We start from the raw sequence: 24627 nt of genomic DNA, 5'->3' as shown, positions 1-24627 counted from the left end.
CGATCGTGTTTGGTTATCTAAAAATCAACGTTATTCTGTAACAAAGAGGATATTGCATTGTCATAAGGAGTGCGTTGTTGTCATTTGGCTAAGTTTTTCTGTAGTGCCTTTAGTTATGAACTTACGATCTAAGAGTTCATCCATGATTGCTATTTCAAGTTGACTATTGGACTTCTAATCGTTACTTAGGTACCGAAGAACTCCCCATCACATGTGAGATTTGAGGTATCATTGTATCATAGGAAGGTTTTTTAACACTTGATCAAGAATATTTACCAATTAATTTGGTATGTATTTCGTGTAAACTTGACTAGAGACCTTGCCTCTATAACGAACTAAAATTTGCTCGACGATCTAATTTAGGAGGCGACGGGAATCCAACTCATGTCTTGAAACTATAGGTCAAATTACTTTAAGTGCTATATTGGGAGAGAGTCCTCCAATCACATCCGTTCATTGTACATCGTGTGGACAGTTTTCGTCAAATACTGTTTATATTTAATTTTAAATAAAAAAATTTACAATGATTTCTGACCGCACGATGTACGATGAACGAATGTGATTTGTTCCTCATTCCTATATTGGCACCCAACTTTTTTGCAAGTACATCTAATTAAAGTATTAGTTCAACTTTTCTGCAAGTTCAGTCAATTTTTCTTCAATAATCCGGACTAATCAATAGTGTAATGAACTATTAAAGACTGAGTTGAGGAAAAATTATTTTTGTTTACTTGCCAATCTAATGGACATAAAGTCAGACTACTCAATAGTCCAGACTATATTTACGCTTAACCAAGTTCAACTAAGGTAGTTTGTTATACATTTTTATAAACGAGGATATATTTTACCCAGTGTAATGCTAGGAATCACCTATTTAAACCATATTTTGTAAACCATATAATTTGGTTGTTGATAATTAAATTGTTACTTAAATATTGATTAACTTGCTTATTTAGTACTGGTGACACATCACATGATTCGCAAATTTTGTATGAAAATTGGTCTATCTATTCTTTTACACTAAGGTAAAAGATGTGGATTAAGTAAAGCAATGGACATGTCATAATAATTTGGTATCGAAGTTGCCATTTACGGAGTCAACATTAACAACTCCGACTTGCAAGTGAACAAGAATCATTGGACCACAATACTAAGCGTCAAAAAAGTTAATTATTTATTTGCTTGATATTATCTTTGTACAGAGAATATATCAGCCTACAACAGGTTGGCTCATGGCCATTTTTGTAACATATAACAAAAGACTTGGTCGCTATCTATTTAGAATCCAACACCCAACAGTTAACCAAACAACAAAACAAAAAACATAATTAACAGCCAAGAACACAATATTAAAACATTAAAAAGTTGAGCCAACCCACATTTTGATATCAAAAGATAACCAAAAAAACTCATCACCAACTAAAATAGGGACTCTATGGTTGAAGTGGTCACTGTAAAAAGATGATTTTGGAGATATTTAAGCAAAATATTAGCTCAAAATTAGAGAATTCAGTTGGAGATATTGAAACATTCTAATAAAAGCAAAACTAATGATCCCGCGAAAGTGTTATATATATAAACTCTGGATTATTTAATTAATCAAAATTCTAATTGTATGAATATGCAGAGTTGAGTTGTGAGATTTTGTAAAAAGGACCAACGTTGATCTGCGTTTCAAGTTTTCAACTTTTTAATCAACGTTTGGTCTGAAAGCAAAATTAACACAACTCTTGATTAATTTAATTAAATGGCTCCAACAGGATGCAGCTGCTTCCCTGTCACACTGGAGCGATCCAAAAAGGGCAGCTTCAAGTTTGTTAGGAATTCTTCCTCTCTTTCTGGTATTAATAATTCCACTTTCTTTAATTTCTTTGATGCCCCCTTTGATTCTTGTGAAAAATTGTGTTACCGTGTTAAATCTTGGATTTCATTTGTACCCAAATGAATTCTCGAGGTAAACGATAGGATATTTGTCAACTCGATGTACATTGTTGGCCGATTTTCTTGAAAGCTAAGCTTTTGGTATGTAGTGATCATGTTTCACGTGGAGGATGAAGCTGCATGCGAGAAAGATAAGTTAGCTTGATATACGTTGTTGACCTATTTCTTGACAGCTTAAGCTTTTAGAGCCAATTGATCCTTTAACAATATCGAGAATTGGTTTTGGCAAAATTTGATCCAGAACATTTTCCCTAAGCTACAAAATATGATCGTAATTAAATTATTGGTTATGTAATATCTAGGACTTCTACATGAATCATGTCAAATTCAATGAGTTGAAATTTTGTTTAACACAAAAATGTACGAGTCATAATCTCCTTTTACACTGGATTATTGAGATAGAAAAATTTGGCTTTCTGAACGGATCTTAAGTTCTTAACCAATTGGTTCTTTGTAGGTTCATCTAAATCGTTATCTTTAAAGAAAAAGAGTAGTATCCAAGAGAAGAACTCAGAGCTGATTGTTTGCTTTGGGGAGATGTTGATCGACTTTGTCCCGACTAGTGCCGGAGTTTCCCTTGCAGATGCAGATGGTTTCAAGAAAGCTGCCGGTGGAGCTCCAGCCAATGTTGCAGTTGGAATTTCAAGATTGGGAGGCTCAGCAGCTTTTATGGGCAAGGTGCTTTTCTAATCATCCAAAATCACTTTTAGTTTTCTGCTTCCTTGTATTACAGCTAGCTTTAGCAACATTCTGTTATTTTCTTTGGTCAAATGTGTTATATAGAATTTTTCTGTAGTGCGGTTAACTGAACTTTTTCAAAATATGGATATCTCACGGATACTATTGATATTGTTAATACTTCAACCTTACTGAATTTGATATGCAATCAATGTGGTTGCCAATTTGGGGTCAACAAATTTACTGTGCTAAGCATCTACATTGACATATACTATATAGCTTTAAGATCTTTGTTGCCATTCTGTTTTAGATAAACTAAAGTCTCTACCGTTTGTATCTCAGGTTGGTAAAGATGAATTTGGATACATGTTGGCTGACATTCTGAAAGAAAACAATGTGGACAATTCCGGGATGCGTTTTGATCCGCATGCGCGGACTGCATTGGCATTCGTTACACTAAGAAGTGACGGGGAGCGAGAATTCATGTTCTACCGCAACCCAAGTGCTGATATGCTTCTTCAGGAAAAAGAACTTGATGTAAATCTGATTAAAAAGGTAAAACATTAAACCCCAAATCCAAATGTAATCAGTAGTCACTTTTAATTCCTTAAGTTACTGACAATATTATAATTGACTGATGTAGGCCGGCATATTTCACTACGGATCAATTAGTTTGATTGAGGAACCGTGCAGATCAGCTCATCTTGCGGCAATGGACATTGCCAAAAGGGCCGGTTGTATACTCTCTTATGACCCGAATCTGAGATTGCCACTGTGGCCATCTGCAGAGGCTGCTCAGAAAGGCATTATGAGCATATGGAACCAAGCTGAAATTATTAAGGTGCATTACGCTGTTTAGTGTAACGGCCACACATTGTTTCCTAGTGTTACTAATCCACGTGTTATAATGTATTCTTGAAATTGCAGATAAGCGAGGAAGAAATTGAATTCTTAACCGGAGGTGATGATCCTTATGATGATGAGGTGGTCTTGAAAAAGCTTTACCACCCCAATCTGAAGCTTCTGCTTGTAACTGAAGGGCCAGCAGGCTGCAGATACTACACAAAGGTTAACATCCATCATGATGTAAATAGTTAATTGGTTTTTACCTGCAGTTTAGTTGGGTTTTGTTGATCCCTTTTTTTTTTTTTTATCGTGGTGCAGGAATATAAGGGTAAGGTTGCAGGTATCAAAACTGATGCTGTTGATACTACCGGTGCCGGTGATTCTTTTGTTGCTGCCATACTCAACAGTTTGGGTTCAGACATTAATCTGTACAAGGTATACATTTGCAAGATTCTTTTTAACCTCTAAGCAAAATAGATGGGCCGAGCCGGCACAACAAAATAGGTTTCAGTGTCATGCTTACCGCAACACAACAGCCTATTTTGTGATCAAGAGTTGTGGCGGACTTTCTATAAACTTGTTGGGCTATGCCGCTTTTAAACGAGCCCAACTCTTTTCACTCGATTTCTAAACACATGTCACCTTCTATGGTAATGAAAATCTGAATTCTTTTTCTGATCCAGGATGAACAAAAACTTAGAGAAGCTCTCTTGTTTGCCAATGGTTGTGGTGCCCTGACAGTGCAAAAGAAAGGAGCTATTCCTGCACTGCCTACAAAAGAAGCTGTGAACCAACTTCTTCAACAAACCACTGATTGATAAAACTATAAAGGATTAACCAATACATCATAAAAACTTAATATTCTTTAAAAACACAGAAAAAAAAAACTATAATTGTTATTTTTGATAAATTGTTTGCGTGATAGAGAAACCGGGTTTGAGGATGGATGTCCTTGGAGGTGGAATCTGCAGGTGCTAAAACTTCTGGTGGTGCTGCACATTTTGGAGATGATTTGAAATCATTTTAGCGAAGTTGGGGTTTGATTTGTGGTTCAGATTAGGAGAAGCAGGTAAAATAGGGTGGCTCATGAGTTTTTTACCCTTCACCCCACCCTATCTCATGCCTTGGGTGACTCATGAGTTTTTGGCTTTCCATATTTGCCTCTGCTAGTAGTAATTGGCTGTATCTCCCTAACACTGTACTTCTTTTATTCACATCCATGTATCAACGCTGCAATGTGTTCTATATACAATACTTTCCATTGTTATCCACCACTAAAAATGTTTTCTATTTGTTTGCTGAAAAAAAAAAAAAAACAGAGACGAATCCGTGATGACAGCCAATATATTTAGGGAGTTTTAATGAAAAGTCCGCGGTATTGTTCACTTTAACAAAAAACCACATTTTTACACTAAAAAGTCAAACCTGATATTATTCATTTTACCCTTTATTTTGTCCTTATCATTAAAACTCAAAGTTTTCAAGCCATTTTCATTAGTTTTCCTACATATTTATTACTCTTTCTATCTATTATTCAACAAGTGTCATTCATGAGATTTGAACTCAGAACCTCCTCTAACAAAGTAGAGACGAGACTGAGTAGCTAACTGATGATAGATGCTTTGCATTTGATGAAAGAACACGAAGTAAAAGGTGTTGAAATGTAATCTTGTCTTGGCCCAAGACAATTGATCCGGCCCATACATAAAGAAAGATCCATGCATATGCTAGAGAATTCTAGCAAAGTCAAGTTAGTGGAAGAGTCTAGAAGAATGGTGAGGATTCCACCAACATACAAGATTAATGTAGATAATTCTAGCTTAGGAAGGTAGTGGAATTATCTAGATATCTCTAGCATGATGCTTTCATGCTTCTTCAAGGTTCCATCCATGCCTATAAAAGGAGAATGCATCCACACCATTTGCAACAATCAAGAGAGCAAGTAGTGAGAAGTGAGAAGAAGCAACAAAGTTTCTAAGAGTGTTTGAGTGTTTCCTCTTGTACTAAGTTTGTGAGTGAATAAAAATCTTGTGTACTACTTTGAGTATTCTTTCTTTCTCTTGCCTATCAATTCCGCTGCATTACATTTTTCTTTGTGAGATAAATATCTCCAAAGTAGTGAAGTCTATTTAAGCCCCAACAAAGTGGTACCAGAGCTATGGCTAGCAACGCTATGGCAGCCTTCCAAGTTCTAGTGCTCGACAATAACAACTTCGATAATTGGAGTATCAAAATGAAGGCCCTTTTGGGAGCACACGATGTATGGGAAGTCGTGGAGAAAGGCTACACTAAGCCAGAAGATGAAGCTACTATGTCCCAACCCCAGAAGGAGAGTTTGAAAGATTCAAGAAAAAGAGATAAGAAGGCTCTCTACCTCATCTACCAAGCATTAGATGACAATGGCTTTAAGCAGGTCTCGAGTGCAACCTTTGCCAAGCAAGCATGGGAGAAGCTTCAAACCTCTTACAAAGGAGCCAAACAAGTGAAAAAGGTTCGTCTTCAAGTATTAAGAGGTGAGTTCGAATCTCTACAAATGAAAGGGTCTGAATCAATCTCTGATTATTTCACAAAAGTCTTAGTTGTTTCTAATCAATTAAAAAGAAACGGTGAAAAGTTGGAAGATGTTAGAATTATGGAAAAGATACTACGCTCATTGGACCCTAAGTTCAAGCACATTGTTGTGACGATTGAAGAAACTAAAAACTTGGAAGAAATTAGTATAGAGCAATTAATAGGTTCGCTACAAGCATATGAAAAGAAACATAAGAAGAGGCAAGGGAATGATGAGCAGCTTCTCAAAAAGCATGTCCAGCCAAAGAAGAAAGAAGAAAGCTTGGACAATTAGAGAAGCCAGTACGAAAGAAGTCGCGGTCGAGGTCGCGGATGTGGACATGGACGTGGACGTGGTTGGAACTTCAACAACCATAGCAACTACGAAAGAGGAGGAAGCTCAACAAAAGGTCGTGAAAGAGGGCGCTCAAACTTGAGGTATGAAAAATCTCAAGTTCAATGCTACAATTGTCAAAAGTTTGGGCATTATGCTTGGGAATGTAGAGCTCCAAGCAACATGCCTGATGAGAAGGTCAATTATGTGAAAGAAGAGAAAAAAGATAATGGCGTTGTGCTACTAGCATGCCAGAACAATGATGGAGACCAAGACTATACATGGTATCTTGACACCGGCGCCAGCAACCACATGTGCAGAAAAAGAAGCATATTCGTAAAGCTCAATGAATCGGTGAGTGGCAACGTTTCTTTTGGAGACGAATCCAAAATACATGTAAAAGGAAAAGGTAACATCTTAATTCCCCTGAAAAATGGCGATCGCTAATTAATTTCAAATGTCTACTACGTGCCCAATATGAAAAGCAACATTTTGAGCTTGGGACAACTCTTAGAAAAAGGTCATGATATTCACATGAAAAATTATAGCCTTTTTCTTAGAGATGACAAGGGAAGATTAATTGCCAAGGTGAAAATGTCAAAGAATAGGATGTTTCCTATGAATATTCAAAATGATGTTGCAAAGTGCCTCAAAACATGTTACAAAGACACATCATGGCTTTGGCATCTTTGTTTTGGGCATCTTAACTTTGGGGGACTAAAGTTATTATCCAAGAAGGAGATGGTGAAAGGCTTATCGTGCATCAATCGCCCTGATCAAGCTTGCGAAGGATGTTTATTGGGAAACAATTCAGGAAAAGCTTTCCAAAGGAGTTAACCACAAGAGCCCAGAAGCCACTCGAGCTTATTCACACCGATGTGTGCGGTCCAATAAAACCAAGCTCTTTGGGTAAAAATCATTATTTCCTTCTCTTCATTGATGATTTTTCAAGGAAAACTTGGGTTTATTTCTTAAAGCAGAAATCAGAAGTCTTTGGAGCATTCAAGAAGTTCAAAGCCGTTATAGAAAAAGAAAGTGGTTGCAAGATCAAAGCCATGAGATCTGATCAAGGAGGAGAATTCACTTCAAAGGAATTTCAAGAATTCTGTGAAGCTAATGGAATTCGTCGACCTTTGACAGTTCCAAGATCCCCTCAGCAAAATGATGTGGCGGAAAGAAAAAATCGAACCATCCTTGACATGGCTCGAAGCATGCTCAAAAGCAAGAGATTGCCTAAGGAGTTATGGGCAGAAGCTGTAGCATGTGCTGTCTACCTATCCAATCGGTCTCCAACAAGAAGTGTGTGGGGAAAGACTCCACAAGAAGCATGGAGTGGAAGAAAGCCAGGTATCTCTCATCTAAGAGTTTTTGGAAGCATAGCCCATATACATGTACCAGACGAGAGGAGGACGAAACTTGACGACAAAAGTGAGAAGTTCATCTTCATCGGTTACGACTCAAATTCAAAAGGCTCTAAGCTGTATAATCCAAACAATGGGAAAACGGTGATTAGTCGAGACGTGACGTTCGATTAAGAAAGAGAATGAGATTTTGGCTCTCATGCAGGTGATCTTCACTTCTTTCCTCATTTTGAAGAAGAGAATGAACAAGGGATGATGGAGCAAGCAAAAGAGGTTCAACAAGAATCCACTATTCTGCCTGCTTCACCAACATCAACCAATCATGGCAATTCACCAGCATCAGCATCATCAAGTGGGAACCTAAATGAAAGAGAAGTACCACGCACAAGAAGTCTACGAGATCTCTATGAGGTAGCTGAAAGACTCGATAATCCTACACTTTTCTGTCTCTTTGCTGATTGTGAACCAGTTGACTTCCAAGAAGCAGTGCAAGATACTAAGTGGAGGAAAGCAATGGATGAAGAAATTGAAGCAATCCAGAAGAACGATACATGGGAACTTGCTATTCTTCCGAAAGGACACAAAGCCATCGGAGTCAAGTAGGTGTACAAGACAAAGAAAACTGCCAACAGAAAGGTCGAAAGATACAAGGCAAAACTAGTGGCGAAGGGCTATAGTCAAAGAGCCGAAATCGACTATGATAAGGTATTTGCACCCGTTGCTCGATTGGAAACTATACGATTACTAATTTCTTTGGCAGCTCAAAACAAATGGAAGATTCAACAAATGGATGTGAAGTCCACTTTCCTAAATGGAGTCCTTGAAGAAGAAGTCTACATTCAGCAATCGTCAAGCTATGAAATCAAAGGGCATGAAGACAAAGTTCTGAATTTGAAGAAAGCCCTCTATGGGTTAAAACAAGTGCCACGAGCATGGAATAGTCGCATCGACAAGTACTTCCAAGAAAACAACTTCATCAAGTGCCCTCATGAACATGCTCTCTATGTCAAAGTCAAGGATGAAGATATTCTGATTGTGAGCTTATATGTGGATGATCTAATCTTTACCGGAAGTAATCCAAGCATGTATCAAGAGTTCAAGAGAGTGATGATCAAAGAATTCGAGATGACCGACATCGGGCTGATGGCATACTACCTAGGCATTGAAGTCAAGCAGAACGAAGAAGGCATTTTCATCTCTTAAGAAAGCTACACAAAGGAGATACTGAAAAAGTTCAAAATGGAAGACTGCAAGCCCATAAGCATACCAGTGGAGTGCGGAGTTAAACTAACCAAGCATGACAAAAGAGAAAGTGTAGATCCAACATTTTTCAAGAGTTTAGTTGGAAGCTTGCGCTACTTGACATGCACAAGACCAAATATTCTCTATGCTGTCGGATTAGTCAGTCGCTGCATGGAGAATCCCACAACTGCACACTTGAAGACCGCCAAAAGAATTCTTCGATACCTTAAAGGTACTGTTAACTTTGGCTTGTTCTATTCAAGTTCTGATAACTACAAACTTGTTGGATATAGCGACAATGATTAGGCAGGAGATTCCGACGATAGAAAAAAGCACTACTGGATTTGTGTTCTTCATGGAAGACACTGCATTCACATGGATGTCGAAGAAGCAACCGATTGTCACTCTTTCTACTTGCGAAGCTGAATACGTAGCTGCTACCTCATGTGTCTGTCATGCAATCTAGCTGAGAAACTTGTTGAAAGAAGTAAACATGGCACAAGAAGAGCCAACAGGGATTTATGTCGACAACAAGTCTGCAATAGCTCTAGCAAAGAATCCAGTATTCCATGACAGGAGCAAACACATAGATACTCGCTATCATTACATAAGAGAGTGTATTGCAAGAAAGGATGTGCAAGTGGAATACGTGAAGTCTCAAGACCAAGTCGTCGAGATATTCACCAAGCCACTCAAACAAGAAGACTTTGTTAGATTGAGAAAATCAATCGGCGTCACAAGGCAAGATTAAGGGGGGATGTTGAAATGTAATCTTGTCTTGGCCCAAGACAATTGATCCAGCCCATACACAAAGAAAGATCCATGCATATGCTAGAGAATTTTAGCAAAGTTCAAGTTGGTGGAAGAGTCTAGAAGAATGGTGAGGATTCCACCAACATACAAGATTAATATACATAATTCTAGCTTAGGAAGGTAGTGGAATTATCTAGATATCTCTAGCATGATGCTTTCATGCTTCTCCAAGGTTCCATCCATGCCTATAAAAGGAGAAGGCATCCACACCATTTGCAACAATCAAGAGAGCAAGTAGTGAGAAGTGAGAAGAAGCAACAAAGCTTCTAAGAGTGTTTGAGTGTTTCCTCTTGTACTAAGTTTGTGAGTGAATAAAAATCTTGTATAATACTTTGAGTATTTTTTCTTTCTCTTGCCTATCAATTCCGCTGCATTACATTCTTCTTTGTGAGATAAATATCTCCAAAGTAGTGAAGTCTATTTAAGCCCCAACAAAAGGACCACCTAAAAAGAACATTAGAGAATTTCAATAAAACATAAGGATATATATATAACAAAAATCAAACAGTCCATATATATGCATCATAATCATTTCCAAGAAGACAATATGATCCCTCTTACAATACAGTTGTGATTACTTCCAGAGCTCCACTGAAATGTTAATTTAGTGGAGCAACAATCTAATGCAGGACAAAAAAACAATCTGAAACTACAGAAAGAATATATCTGCTCATTCATGGATTTTAGGTTATATTAATGTCGGCTCTCTAGGATGGAAGCTAGCGCCTCGCCCTACTTTCCGGCAGTCCAATGAACAATTCAGTCTCAACATCCGAGCTTGTACTACTTTCATTGTAAGGTGTCTTTTCTCTTCGCTCGTGCAATGTTTTCTTGAAACTACCATACTACAAAGAAAAAGTGGAACTGTCATTTTTCGTTCAACCATTGACATCAAGTTTTATCGATGAAAACTAACAGTTAAGTCTCACAAGTGACTACCAAATTTATAAAATAACGCATAGCATTGGAATAATGTTAACATGATATATGATATATAAATGCTAGGTTTTCTAAATTTGTAAATAAAATCAAGAAGGAACAATCACTCAATTTCTTTCAAGAAACATGAGTTTCTTTCCACTTTCCCAGATGTCGTGTCCCCATATTCCTATCCGTACAACATAAGAAAATACCAGTGACTACTAAATTTACAATATACATTTAATATGAAAGAAGATTATGATAACTTGATGAGGTTGGTTTACCTTCTCAACCAGTCTTGTATTTTCAGCTGTGAGGAGTTTTTCCTGAAATTTATCCAAAAAAAAAAGCCTTACATAGTTATCTACCATAATCATTACCTCTTGTCGGAATTAACTTTTCTGCACTGTTTGTAGATTTCTTATTTTGCAGCTACACATTTTGTAATATTTAGTCAGCTAGCAGTAGCACAGCAGACATGCAATTCTTTATTTTTGAACTTTATGTTGTGGCAGTTTTACCTTTTCTCTCAGTTGCTCAATCTGTTCCTTGAAAACCTGACTCTGTAGAATTAATTAGAAAAGAGAAAAAAAGTTTGTTAAATATCAATTTAATCAAAGATGAGAGAAACTGCTAGTGCCAGAATCTACAGGTGCTTAAATAATTTTAGTTTCTCAGATAAACCTTTCGGGCTCGGACGTTGTAGACGCTCTTCTCCAACTGGTCTTCTATTTCTTGTAATTCTGCAAGAGTGCATGATCCTAGACCCTCTCCCAAGAGTTTCCTGAGGCATAATTTGCAATTCCACGTTTAAAAAAAGAAGCCCTTTGAAAAGGATTAAAAAACTGAATATTTCGACGACAAGTTCAGATTAAAGAAAAGTTTCAGACAAGGCCATGAACCGTTTTGATACTTCAAGAAGCTCTATCTGCTTCATCATGCTAGTTGCTTCTTGCTTCAGATGCTGCATGTTCCGATTTAAACAAAAATTCATCACAAGACCAAGATATGGATCTAAACAGTACTCCAATAAGTTCGTCCACGCAATTGTGAACACTTTCTGGGATGAACTTACGTACAAAAACGAGGCACGGTACGTACCTGCATATTTTGTTCACTGGAACTGGATTTGTCGTTGGTTTGATTGTCTTTCGCATGCTTCTGATAACGCTCTATGGTTCCCTGCATGCTGAGTTTATAACCAATGCCAAATATGATCAATCTTCCCTTTATATTAGCATATATAATGTATTAATATATGCAAATTGAATGCTCCAGCATGCATGTTCCACTTTTAATTCTTCATAAACCTTTTCCTCTTACACCACAATTCAATTCTACATGTCTTTTAGAGCAAGTCCACTCACGAGCCAATAGGCTGGGCAAGAACTTTGGAATTAACCTATACCCCAAAAAACCACTTCCATCAGTTCATTTTCATCGGAGTCCATATCATTAATATATTAATAATTCAGTTACATAATTTTTAAAAATAAAAATTAGTTATTGATTTAGGGTTTTAATATTCATACCTTTACTAAGCTCCTAATTATTTTTTAATTCAAAGCATTTCCAAATTAAAATAAGTTATGTACTCATTACTTTTTTATAAACATATTTTTCAACTTTTTTATTTTAAACGTACGCATTCATATAATATTTCAAATTTTTTGTCTTAAATGTACCTATTCTTAAATATACCAATTTGTTATATGTAAAATGTACACAAAATGTACCCATTTTTTTTAATACAAAATCCATTCTATTTTTTTCTAATCCAACTTTTAAACTTATATGGGTACCTTCTTTTTCTTTGATTTGAGAATGAATCTATGTCAAATTTAATCAAAGAATTTTACTAATGTTATTGAACCTAGTATATATTATTTTGGTTTTGAAGAATGTACCCATGTTTTGGTTATTTTTTATAAATGTACCCATATTTATATATATGTATAATATATTGTAGAGTATAATTTATCTTTTAATATTTTCGCTCCCACAAATCATGGGTTTTATTTAAAATCTCATTAATATAAACAACTACAAATTATAATTTTTAATTTAAAAATTATAATAACGTACATAGAATTACATTATTACATTATTTTCAGGGACTTCAATGAAAAACTAAAAACCAACAAAATTTCAGCCAAAGAACATTGATAAATAGAGACCACATCCAATATGTTTCCTTATTTTTATTCTATTTATTTTTATTCTATAAATATCTAACCATCTTCTTCATTTGCCCTATAGTTTTAATTAATTAAGTTTGTTGTAAAGTTATGCTTTGCTTTGTATTTGAAATTAAACTATTTGAGTTAAACAATGAGTTTTATTTTCAAAGGACAAACTTACAAAGTTCACACTTCACACACTTAGAAGGCATAAAAAAAAAAATTAAAATTTGTAAATATCTAACCATCTTCTTCATTTGCCTTATATTTTTAATTAATTATGTTTGTTGTAAAGTTATGCTTTGCTTTGTGTTTGAAATTAAACTATTGGAGTTAAACAATGAGTTTTATTTTCAAAGGACAAACTTACAAAGTTCACACTTAAACACACTTACAAGGCATAAAAAAAAATTAAAATTTGTAAATATCTAACCATCTTCTTTTGCCTTATATTTTTAATTAATTATGTTTGTTGTAAAGTTATGCTTTGCTTTGTATTTGAAATTAAACTATTAGAGTTAAACAATGAGTCATATTTTCAAAGGACAAACTTACAAAATTCACACTTAAACACACTTACAAGGCATAAAAAAAATTAAAATAAAAACATGTTAAGTGTCACAATACATATGAGTCAATAATCTATATATGTAAAGGGAGAAGGCAAAAATGGTCAAACTTTTATAATACCTAAAAATTGTCTTTCTTTCATTAAAATTTTAAAAAAAAATTAATAAAAACATGTAAAGTGTTACAATATAAGTGGTTGGATACTTGAAAAAAAAATTCAACCATTTGTATTATGACACTTGATATACCGAGCCATGCTCATGGCAAACTGAAAAATTTCTCCATTAAGAGCTCATTTCTCATTCCCTATATTTAATAGCTCATTTCTCATTCCTTATATTTAGGAGCTACTAGATGGATCCGTATCTTAGGAGGTGAATAGAGAGGATGATTGAGGTGAATAGAGATGCTCTAAATAATTTCAAAAGTCATGGAAATTAACCCTAACTTTGTGATTAACCCATGAATTATTGAGTGTTAATCTTTTGTAACCCAGATCTTGTGATTAACCCATGCATATTAATTCTTTTGAACCTCTTTTTTTTTTTGGCACAAAGAGAGTTTCAAACTCTGAATTTCTAGTTTACTCTTTGCTCTTCACTCGACTCACCCTCACTCTTGAACTAACCCTAAATGACTTAATTCTTTCCCTTCTTTTTAATATTTTCCTGCCTTCGATTACTGAAGATGCAAAAGAACAAAACAATTCAAAAGGTATTATGAACAGTATCTATCCAAACTCAGTGGAAGTAACCAGATCAAATGAGCAACTGCTACAGACTATATATTAAAGTTTACTATAAATAGTAATGCAAGGACTGCTACCCAAATATAAATGGGTAAATTGTCGTTTGATCTCTGAATTATTAATCTAGTTGAAATTTACCTCCTAAATTATTATTATTATTCTTTTGTCATTTAAGCCTCTTAACTATTTGAAATCAACAAATTAATCTCTCAGTGTCAAAATTGATGAAATTTAATTCACTTTGAGGTCAACTAGTGGCACAACTTTACCTCAAGAGTGATTCACATACTAGTATTTTACGGCAAAGTGGATGAAATTTAATCAAATATGACTGTGAGCAATTGATTGGAAAATTTCAAATAGTTCACTAGGTTACTTTTACTAAAAAAAAATAGTTCAAATAGTCAATTTTAACTGAAATAAATTATTCAGACAAATAAATATACAACTTGTTTTAAAAAGAATCCGAATGAAAAGTAAAAAAGGACTTGCTAAATGTAACCATATATACAACCGTACGGTACTGTGTGCAAAGAAAGCTCGTACAGGCAATCATAATATGCATGCCATATTCATTTTAACAGCGGATCTACTAGTACATTCAAATTCTCTGGCAAATTAAACGAACATTTTTTTATGCATTTTTTTCATGTAAATAGAAAATAAAAATTATGTGGGGTTTTATAAAAATTAAATTAAATTAAATAAAAAATACCTGGAACTTGCAAATTCGTAGAGTTTTCCTCTGGGAGAGAAGATGATGAGGGAAACCTCAGCATCGCAAAGAACTGAGAGCTCAAAGGCCTTCTTTAGCAGACCACTTCTCCTCTTTGAGAATGTCACCTGACGACTCGTCGTGTTCTCTATGCGCCTCATCTGAGTTTTCCCTCTCACCATTTTTGATGATTTAATTTTTAATTAATTTCCTTCCACCCCTTTGACAAAGAAAATGAAGGCTCTGAGATCAGTTCGTTATTATTATTATTTTTTTTTGTCTCTGCAGAAATCATCAGACAAAAACTTGAAAAAATCCCAATGTATACAAAAGAGATATATACGTATATGAAAATAACGAAAAGAAGAAGAAGATAATTAAATCTTACCAAATAAGCAAAATTAACCCAAAAAGCTTATTTCTTTTTGTGAGTTGGAATGATGGTATAGATCAGGTGGAAGGGAATAGATCCTGTTCAGTTCAAAAGGGTTGGCAAGCAATCAATATATATACATATAGATATAATTTGTGTAAGCAAACGAAGAGTGCATAAATTAAAATGAAGAGTAAACAAAAACAAACAAAGAAAAAGTGGATGAGAGAGAGAGAGAGAGTCTAAGGGAATAAGTAAGTCTTACGAAATTATCACCAAATAGCCAAAAGTGGAAAGCGAGAGCTCTTTTCTCTTAAGTTTTTGAGCAAGGACTTGGACTACACCCCAAAAATAGCACATGTATTTGCGCATATATATATATATATAGAGAGAGAGAGAGAGAGAGAGAGAGAGAGAGAGAGAGAGGGAGGAGGAGGAGGTCGAGGAGGTGGGTGTTTTGTGAATGATTGATTCAAAGAAAAAGAGAAGATCTTCTTCAGAGTAGTGGAAGAGGGTACTGAGCGAATTTACCAAATATGCAAACTAACCCAGAAGAAGCTATGGACAAATATGAGAAGAACAAGATGCCAAAGAAAGAAAGAAAAAAAGAGGAGTGAGAGAGAGAGAGAGAGAGAGAGAGAGAGAGGGAGAGTGATGGGGGAGACTAAAAAACCCAGAAAGAAAGGAAATTATAGAGAAACAGGGAGGGTGGAGATTGATGATTGACCCTTAACCTGGTGTAAGCTGAGGCAACTAACACACCCACCTTTTTTTCTCTTTTTTTTCTTGCCTTGTTTTTTTTCTATCCTTCTCTCCTTAAGACCCCACCTTGAAAAAGAAACGTAAAATATACTATAATAATATAAAAATCAAAGGTTGTATGCAAAAATGCCTCATCTTTGCTTGTTTTGGTAAACCCACAAAACACACAAGAAAAATAAATTCTGGACACAAAGGGCAAGTACTATGAGAAAGCAAGGAACTTAAAACTACCTGTTTGATGAAAGTTCTCAAAAGAAAAACCAAAGAGTGAGATGTACAAATATGAGAGTGTACTGAGTTTCTGGGTTGGTACGCTTTTTATATTAATGTTATCGTTGTTTATTATGTATTGTTCCTGCAGTGCGAGGAGAGGAATAATTTGATGTTAAAACGCAGTAGATTAAAAAAAGATAGAAAGTTGAAATTTCATCATAAAATCAATTAATAATATGAGAAATAATTTAACTACTTACAAACACGTGTAAAATCTTTCATCTCGTCAACCTAGATTTATTCTGAACATCATCCACCACCTGCACATTATATTTTTATATTAATTTTCTCATTGTTGTTATTAATGCATTGATTTTTATTTTGTTTCTTGTGATGGACAATAAACTACAGAATGGCACCCATAACACAAAGCAAAGAAAAAGAGCCAAAAAAAAAAAAACACAATAAAATATGGGAGGGGCAGAGTTAAAACCGGCAAAGATAGTACAATGTTAGTAATACATCAACATCGTCCGTACGACTAGGCAGGCCTCCAGCCAATAAGAAGTCGAAAACGCAACAAGCCTATATCATTAATTTGCTTGTCAAACTTAGGGGTGTAGTCCCCACTGCCCCGACCTTATCTGGCACATCACATTTTTCCCTTTTCCCCAGTTTTGTTTACTTTACTTTTTTAATGCCAAAAAAAATATATTATAGAGTAGATGTTTCTTTATATAATTAAATAATTAAAAGTTTGTGATTAAATTATAAAAGGGATAATGCTAAATAATTAAATATGTAGGGAAAATATGTAAGTAGATGATTTGATTATTACTTACGCGTTGATTAACGTGCTCATTTTTATTGGTGACACATCATTTAGTTTGTAAATTTTATCTAAAAATTTAATCAACCTAGCATTACCCTTATAAAAATGGGTAATGTTAGGAAGATTAAATTTTATAAACTAAATGATATAGAAGTTAATAATTGTGTTATTACTTAAGTGTTGATAAACATGCTCATTTATATTAATGACAAATTATTTAATTTACAAATTTTGTCTATAAATTTAATCGTCTTAGTATTATCTTGTAGAAATAGTTTATGTAAAAAGGCAAGCATGACAACTGGGGGAGCAACGAGCATTAGTAGGGCTTGTGTTTGTCAAAGCCTCAAAAGGATCATCTCTTTCTTGTGTGGTCGAATCGACCGGATAATGTAATGTGATATTGGCACTAGATAATTCATTTTTCTCACTCCTTATGTCCTATTATATTGTACTAATTTATCTTTTAATATTTAAGTTAGCAAATACCAATCCCACAAGTAAAGATAAAAGAGCATGATAGGTTGCCTTAGGCTGTCTCCAACAAGGGTGGAAAAAAAACTCACATTTTGGGTCCAAATCATCGCTAAGGCTGTCTTCAACTGGGGTGAAAAAAAAAAAAAATCAAATTTTGAGTCCAAATCATCTTCCAGACTAGGCCTGACAAACGGGTCATGTCTGTCGTGTTCGTGTTGTTTTCGTGTAACACATGTTATCTTAACAGATCATGTCGTATCACACCCGTTAAGAAAAATATATTTTTTTCTTAAATTTACACATATCACATATTGCCACATAAATATTATTTCAAAACATTAAAATACATTTGTCGTTTAAGTACTACATCTAGACTCGAAAAAAAGACCTAATAAACAAACATCCATACACTACTGGTCTATTACAAAATATTAAATGTGCAAAATAAACGTGCAAGGATATGCAAAATGAAAGAGTTTTTGTTTTCAGGTTGTGAAGCCTTTCTTAAAAGTTTAAACCTTGTCAATGGAACTCAAAGCTTGCATATTATTCTTTTTACAAAATCCTCAATTTTCATCGATCATCATGACATAAGATTTTGTGGTATCCACTAGTGTAAATATTTTAAATTGAAGATTGAATTCATTCATTATATTTATATAGGGTCAAAGAGTGTAGCTGTAAAAAAAATCATCAAAATAAAAGTTAAAATAACCGTTAAATCGTGATTTTTCATTGATAACTGTCGAAAAGTTTTGTTCTGTTACTTGATATTTGAATGTTTGTTCTTTGTGATTTTTGGCATATGCGATCTTGAAGCATATACAAACCAAGTTTGATGGTTGGATCGTTGAAATTAGTTTCGTAGAATGCGTATCCCATTAAAACGATAGATTTACTAACACTTAGAGTTTATTTATACTTTCATTAAGTATAACAGAATGAAGTAAGTTTAGTGATTTTTTATTATTTCTCGAAAATTTAGCTTTTAACCCCCAACCACTGGAGTTTGTTTAAAGCTCTGTTTGAGATTGCTTTTTTTTTTTCTTTCCCAAATTTGCTTCAAGTGAAGAACCAAAAATCTGTTTGGTAAATATTTATAGACCTGCTTATTTTTAAAATTTAAGCCTTTTCACGGTAACTTTTAAAAGCTACTATTAGGTTGCTTTTAAAAGCCACTTAAAAAAAAAAAGCAAAATATAAAACGCGGAAGGATTAAAATTAGTTTCTCTATACCTACAATGCTCCTTTTATTTTTCTAAATGGCTTCATCTGCCCTATTTTTTACACGCTATTATATATACAATATATATATATATATAAATAACAAACCCTAGCCTAATCTGTGAGCTTTTTGCACAGCCTCAAATTCATCTCTTTGAACTCTTTGAAGGCGAACTCTAGTTTTGGATTTTATGGTTTTCTTTCTAAAGAATTCATTTTTCTTGTTGGTGTGCTATTTCCCTTTAGTGGTGATGTTTGTTCTATAAAATAACTCATAGGTTTGATACATATTTATTTATTAATTCTAATGATGCTAATCATTTTAATTTATTAGTGTCAAGTTGGGAGGAAAGTTCTAGCAACATATGTTTTTTTATACTTTGATTGTGCAATACTCTTTAGCTATATTGTTGCTTGTATGTTTGGGCACTCTAGCAATATGTAACATAGTAGTTCGGTAAAAACATAACAGAGCAACAATCATGTTATTTCTTGTCATCTTTGATATTACTCTTAAAAATTTATTGGTTTATATTTTTTTTTTCAAATTTGACATCATGCCTATTTTTGTCATTATACAAAATACAATTTTTATATTACTATTTACCAAACACTTTTTATAATATGTTTCATACTCACAACAGTTTTAAAAATACAGTTTACCAAACGCTTATCTGCTTTATTTCACAACTGATTATTTGAAAAACACATCACAAATTTTTTTTCAAAAAAAAGTGCATCAATCCCAAACTGGCCTCCAGAGATGTTTTGGGGTGGAAAAAATAGGAATTTGAGTTTGGGGGCCTAGCAACACGTGAAAGGGGGAGTGGCGAGCCCACGCGTCAGCAACAGGGGTCAATGAATTCACTGGGGGCAGGTGCACAGCTAGCCCAGTTCCTACTGCTGAGATTTGCATGCGGTTGTCATCCAATCGATGTCATGCGCTCCTAGATTATGAACTAGTGTGGCACTTCTAACTACATCAGTTTTCAAGGGTCAGTTTTGAACTTTTTTTTCAATGCCTTCTTGTGAGTGCTAGTCAGCTACCATCCTTGATTCTGTTGAGTGTATTACTCGTCGTTACGGATGCGTGGGTGTAAGCGAAATTGAATTTGGAGCTAAAACAAAGATTTTACAGTATTCGGAACAATATGGCCATTTTGGTAATTTTACAATTAGAGATATTTCTCCATCACGGACCATTAGGGTGGCGACATGTGGCGACTTTTTAATCCCTCATGTGATCTCTCTCTCTATTTTTTCCTTGTCTCTCCCCGGGAAACACTATTTCCCTCTCTCCGAGCACACCACCACCCACCCCTCGCAACTACAGCGACCATTACACCCTCAGCCACTGTTACCAACTCAGCCACCTCTAGCTCTCTATCTCTCCCTAATCTCCCTCCCCTTTTCTTCCATGTCTGTGCAAGCTGCACAAGGAAGCAGAAACCACCTTACCGTCTTCAGTGAACTTTAAACCCTCGACCAAGGTGAGCCTCGAGAATACTTTAAATTTTATACATTCATCTTCGTGGTTCGATTTTGAGCATGCTTGTGTGTTTTGGATTGGTTTTAGGACAAAAAATAGCTCGGGGAACTTCCCAAGTTTTTCGGCGAGTCCGACGGCTTTCGAGCCTTTTTTCGATCAACTCCGACTACGACCGAAGAAACCAAAGGTAAATTTTGATTCCTTGTTCCTTGGGCTTCATTTTGGTATATTACATGACTAGCTTTAGTTAGGTTTTGGTGATGAGTGGAGCTTGGAAGCTCCAACTTTCTTCTTCTTGAAGACCGGTCGACCTACGGTTTGAAACTGGGTCGACCTGGCCTGTAGCCCAATCGGATCTAGCCCAACCCAAACCAAGCCCAACCTAATAGCTGGATCCAATCCAATAACCCGGCCCAAACCCTTGGGCCATGTAACCTAAGCCTATGGCCTATTAACCCTAACTCGACCTAACCCATTAAACCTAAGCCAGATCCGACACGGATCCGACCGGATCTGGACCCAAGCCCTGTCATGGTCGGCGCGTGGCGTATATGCTCCTTCGCCAGAGGTAGCCCCGCCAATGACTTTTTCGAAGAATTTTTCGGCGACCCAACTCAGCACGTGCGGTGGTGCGTGGGGAAACCTCAGGTCCCTCCTTAGATTTTTTGACGTGTCGAATCGAAATCCACTGTATGTTTTCCCAAATTCTATCATTTTTGTAGAGTTTTACCAAATGGTCTCAAATTGTATTTAGGTGCGTTGGTGGGAAACGACACCATCCTATCTAGTTCAAGCAGCTCCTCGGCAATGGAATACTGTGAGTGGACTCCTTCTTAAATTGCATGTTTTATAAAATATTAGGCTTGCATGCATTTCATATTTCATGATTTAAGTATGTTTTATATTATGTTTTTATGGATTCCTATATTTATGGTTTACAGAGAATTTATGAGTTATTTATATTGCTTTTACGAAATATTTATGATTTATTGAATTTATGTTCTACTAAAGGTTATGACTTATTGGATTTTCATATATGAAATTCTATGGATTTACAAATATGGCTTATCATGGATTTATGAGATGAGGCTTTGAGCTTTTGAGCTTTGGATTTGATATGAGTTTGAGGTATGTTTTTGGTGCTTATCTAGTGGGTTATCATACAACACATCCACACAACTTGGGTATGTAGACGTCAATGGCCATAGGACACAAATGAGGATATTTATGCCATACCCCTAGCTTCACCAACGAAACTAGTGTCAGACAGTTTCACTAGCCACGGCTAGTGTCAGTGTGAGATGTTATATGTATATGTTTCTTCTCTGGCACAACCCGGAGTCGTACAGCTTCACCTTTGGGTGATAAGGCCTACCATGTTTCTTCACTAGCATAACCCAGTGTCATACAGCTTCACCTTCGAGTGATGGACATGTTATGCCTTCGGGCGACTGTGATACCTCTAGTGAGTATAGTATTGATAAGATTTACGAATTTGCCTTCGGGCGGCTATATTACCTTTACTAAGCACTGTTTTACATGTACAAGTTTTATGAACATTTTCCATTGCATGCTAGAGTTTTCAGAAAACCTATTATGTAGTATTATATGTGTTTTCAAAACAGGGGGTTAGTATGTTAATAAAGAAAATGGTTTTCTTATTATTATTATTATTATTATTATTATAAACTTTGGTCCACTCACCTTTTGGTTTTGCGCCCCTTTCAGGATTTAGATTCGAGGCACACAATCCAGGCGTTAAGGCATTTCTACGTAGGGATCTTCGAGCCTTCTCAGGGCAGGACCCGTTCTTCTATTGTACCTTTTTATAATAATTCCTTCACATTATTCTCAATTAGTTGTATGCTCTAAACACGATTATGCATTAATGCATTTCTTCCTATTTACATATTTTAGTTGTATGCATGTTTAAAATGGCTTTGTCACCCTTGGGTGTCAACCAGCATGTGCCTATCTTGGTATTTGGGGATATTGGGATCGGGACGTGTCAGTTTGGTATCAGAGCATGGTTTGTTCAAAGCATACTTAGGATCTTTTCCTACTCTAGTTGTGCGTCGGCCTTGATATCATTCAGATGTCATGGCTTCTGTCTATTGATGTCATTTGGCACGGTTGTGTAACCCTCATCCTGCCTGAATAGTCATATCCTATTTGAAGCAATAGAAATTCGTGTTAGAATTGAGCCTCAAGTTTAACGTATTTGTCTGATTAATGACTTTCAATATCGAATCGATACTTTACGACATGTGTTCCTTAGGAATGGCGGGCAGTGTCTGATTTACATAGAAGTGATGTGAAATAGAGAAATCTTAGTGGGATGAAGTTTAGTTGGGACCAGTAGAAGATTAGAAACGATGATGGTCCTATGCATATTGCGTTCTTTAGGAATGGCGAGCAGAGGCATACCTGTTAGGAGATCGTTTAAAATATCCGAAGTTCGTGTTAGAGAAAATTAAGGAAGCACTAGTCATAGGCGAAGTTAGCAGATATCTGTAGGGTAGACCGAATCAGTTTCCTCAGACCTACTGCTTCCACTAAGGGAATTCGCATAGACCCTCAGAAAATGTCTCAGTGATTGTTTTGTCGATAATGTCATTGTTTACTCCAAGCATAAGTTCAATTTAATAAACGTCAACATCCAACTTCATACCAAATTTCTCAAATGTCGATCTTGCTTAGATTTCGTACCTTTCTTGGGAGCCGTGTGCGTAGCAGAAGATATATTCTTACCAAATCCAAGGTTGAGATAGTTGGAAATTGAAAATTCTCTCGAGTGTCGTGAATTCCGAAATACCATTGGTTGTGTCGATTCTATTGATAGTTATCAACGATTCTTTAACCATAATCTTATTTCCATTTCCTTTGGCTAGGAAATAGTCAGTTTTGTTATGATGTCAAATATGAACGAAGTTCCTAACAATTGAAGTGTTGTCTCACCCGATCATTTGTTCTTACACTTTCCGATGACATGTTTTACCAAACGTGTAGATATGCATTGATGCAACATGATCGAGTAACGCTTATGCATTTCGATGTTGGAACTGCATGAAGTAAACGTTTTATTTACTACCTCCTGTCAACGGCTACTACCCTTACTTAAAAACCTGATGACACCCCTATGTGGAGACCACCGAGATGATTCGATGTTTATTGACCATCTCATTCGTTGTACTATCCATTAGTCCGTGAGGACTATACTTTGAACCATTTGGCCAAATTCCTTATTCTCGATTCTTCCAACCTTTCTGACATCTTGGTCTACATCGACTCTATTCGTAATCTTAGTTTCACCTCCTGGTATTAAAAGATATCTGAAGTAGACAAACTGTCTAAGTGGACCACTCAGACATTGGAGTTCTTAGTTGAGATCGTCAGTCCTTCAATCACCCAATCAACACCCTGTCGTAATGAATTTTTGTGAATTTTGGATTATGGGAAAATTTAAATTTTCATTCATCAGTTTTCATTAGACTATCGTTCAAGTTAAGTTAGCGTTCGACCATTTCAATTGCTATCACATAACCAAGTTAAGTATTTACACATATTCAAGCATCTGAGTTGTATATTCAATCCAGACATCTTGTAATCTAGATTTAATGGACTTGTTTTGACCCTTAAAATCCTTGAGTGTTCTTTTAGCCTTCTTGATATAGTTTCTAGCTAAATCCATGAGGAATTCACGATGGATCGACTAGGCTGAAATGTGCGTCCAATTTCATATCGATTCTAACATGAACATTAGGAGCATAACCTTTTCGCAAGCTTACCAGACTTACCAGGAAGACTTCCAAGTGGCTTTGAGGATTGAGCAGTCTTTTAGCATGGAATTGGTGAAGGTAGAAATGTAGATTCTGAGCGTGGCGTTTGTGGTGTCAATTCATATGTGTGGCTCGAAATGGTAACTATCATTTGAAAGAAGTGATCAAGTGATAGTTCCTCTAAAATAGGTTTCGAATTTTGTATCCCTCGATTAGGAGCACGATGATCATGGTTAGTCACGAAAGAAATATTTTACGATAAGTGTTCGCCTTTACGCATCTTTTAAGTATTCCACTACATGACCTTATTGTTCATGTGTATGGGGATGTTGAAGCACTTCTAGCAGCTCTAATTGGTGCACTTTGGGGTAGTGCGACAACACGATCGAGGCGTAAATCGGACGATTCATGCACATTCTCACATTGAAGAGCAAATTGGTAATTTTGGTACCCTCGGGAACTTCTCATTTGCTTACCGAGACAACAATGAGTTATTGGCATTACAGGCTGCAGACTATAATATCGATGACTTATTTATTGGGTTCACTAAGCAAGTCGGCCGTCTATGATGGTAATTGT

General features: G+C 35.6%; 3 protein-coding genes across 5 annotated transcripts; 2 read left to right on the top strand and 1 right to left on the bottom strand.

The window, feature by feature from the left end:
• The first annotated feature begins 1604 nt into the window (after window positions 1-1604).
• LOC126600000 (probable fructokinase-7) lies at window positions 1605-4732 on the top strand. The gene is made up of 7 exons (XM_050266498.1): window positions 1605-1841; window positions 2399-2619; window positions 2962-3174; window positions 3263-3460; window positions 3547-3687; window positions 3784-3900; window positions 4149-4732. Exons 1-7 carry the CDS (start codon window positions 1748-1750, stop codon window positions 4281-4283), a joined length of 1119 nt encoding a protein of 372 aa, XP_050122455.1. The 5' UTR covers window positions 1605-1747; the 3' UTR covers window positions 4284-4732.
• An 891-nt stretch (window positions 4733-5623) lies between these two features.
• On the top strand, window positions 5624-6310 carry LOC126601913 (uncharacterized). The gene has a single exon (XM_050268689.1). It carries the CDS (start codon window positions 5624-5626, stop codon window positions 6308-6310), a length of 687 nt encoding a protein of 228 aa, XP_050124646.1.
• Window positions 6311-10256: 3946 nt separating this feature from the next.
• Window positions 10257-16108, bottom strand: LOC126600018 (MADS-box protein SOC1). 3 transcript variants are annotated; one of them, XM_050266527.1, is made up of 9 exons: window positions 15538-16108; window positions 15288-15370; window positions 14900-15181; window positions 11788-11875; window positions 11577-11650; window positions 11371-11470; window positions 11208-11249; window positions 10971-11012; window positions 10257-10610 (listed from the first exon to the last, which is right to left on the bottom strand). In XM_050266527.1, exons 3-9 carry the CDS (start codon window positions 15079-15081, stop codon window positions 10485-10487), a joined length of 654 nt encoding a protein of 217 aa, XP_050122484.1. In that variant the 5' UTR covers window positions 15082-15181; window positions 15288-15370; window positions 15538-16108; the 3' UTR covers window positions 10257-10484. The 3 variants fall into 3 exon arrangements, with proteins under 3 accessions (XP_050122484.1, XP_050122476.1, XP_050122493.1); XM_050266519.1 differs by having other exon boundaries at window positions 14900-15119; window positions 15538-16101; XM_050266536.1 differs by having other exon boundaries at window positions 11589-11650; window positions 14900-15119; window positions 15538-16090.
• Window positions 16109-24627: the final 8519 nt, after the last annotated feature.

Source organism: Malus sylvestris, chromosome 2 (assembly GCF_916048215.2).
Source record: "Malus sylvestris chromosome 2, drMalSylv7.2, whole genome shotgun sequence".
Taxonomy (NCBI): domain Eukaryota; kingdom Viridiplantae; phylum Streptophyta; class Magnoliopsida; order Rosales; family Rosaceae; genus Malus; species Malus sylvestris.
Note: the sequence above shows the minus strand (reverse complement) of the source record. Positions and strands in the feature narration are given on the sequence as shown.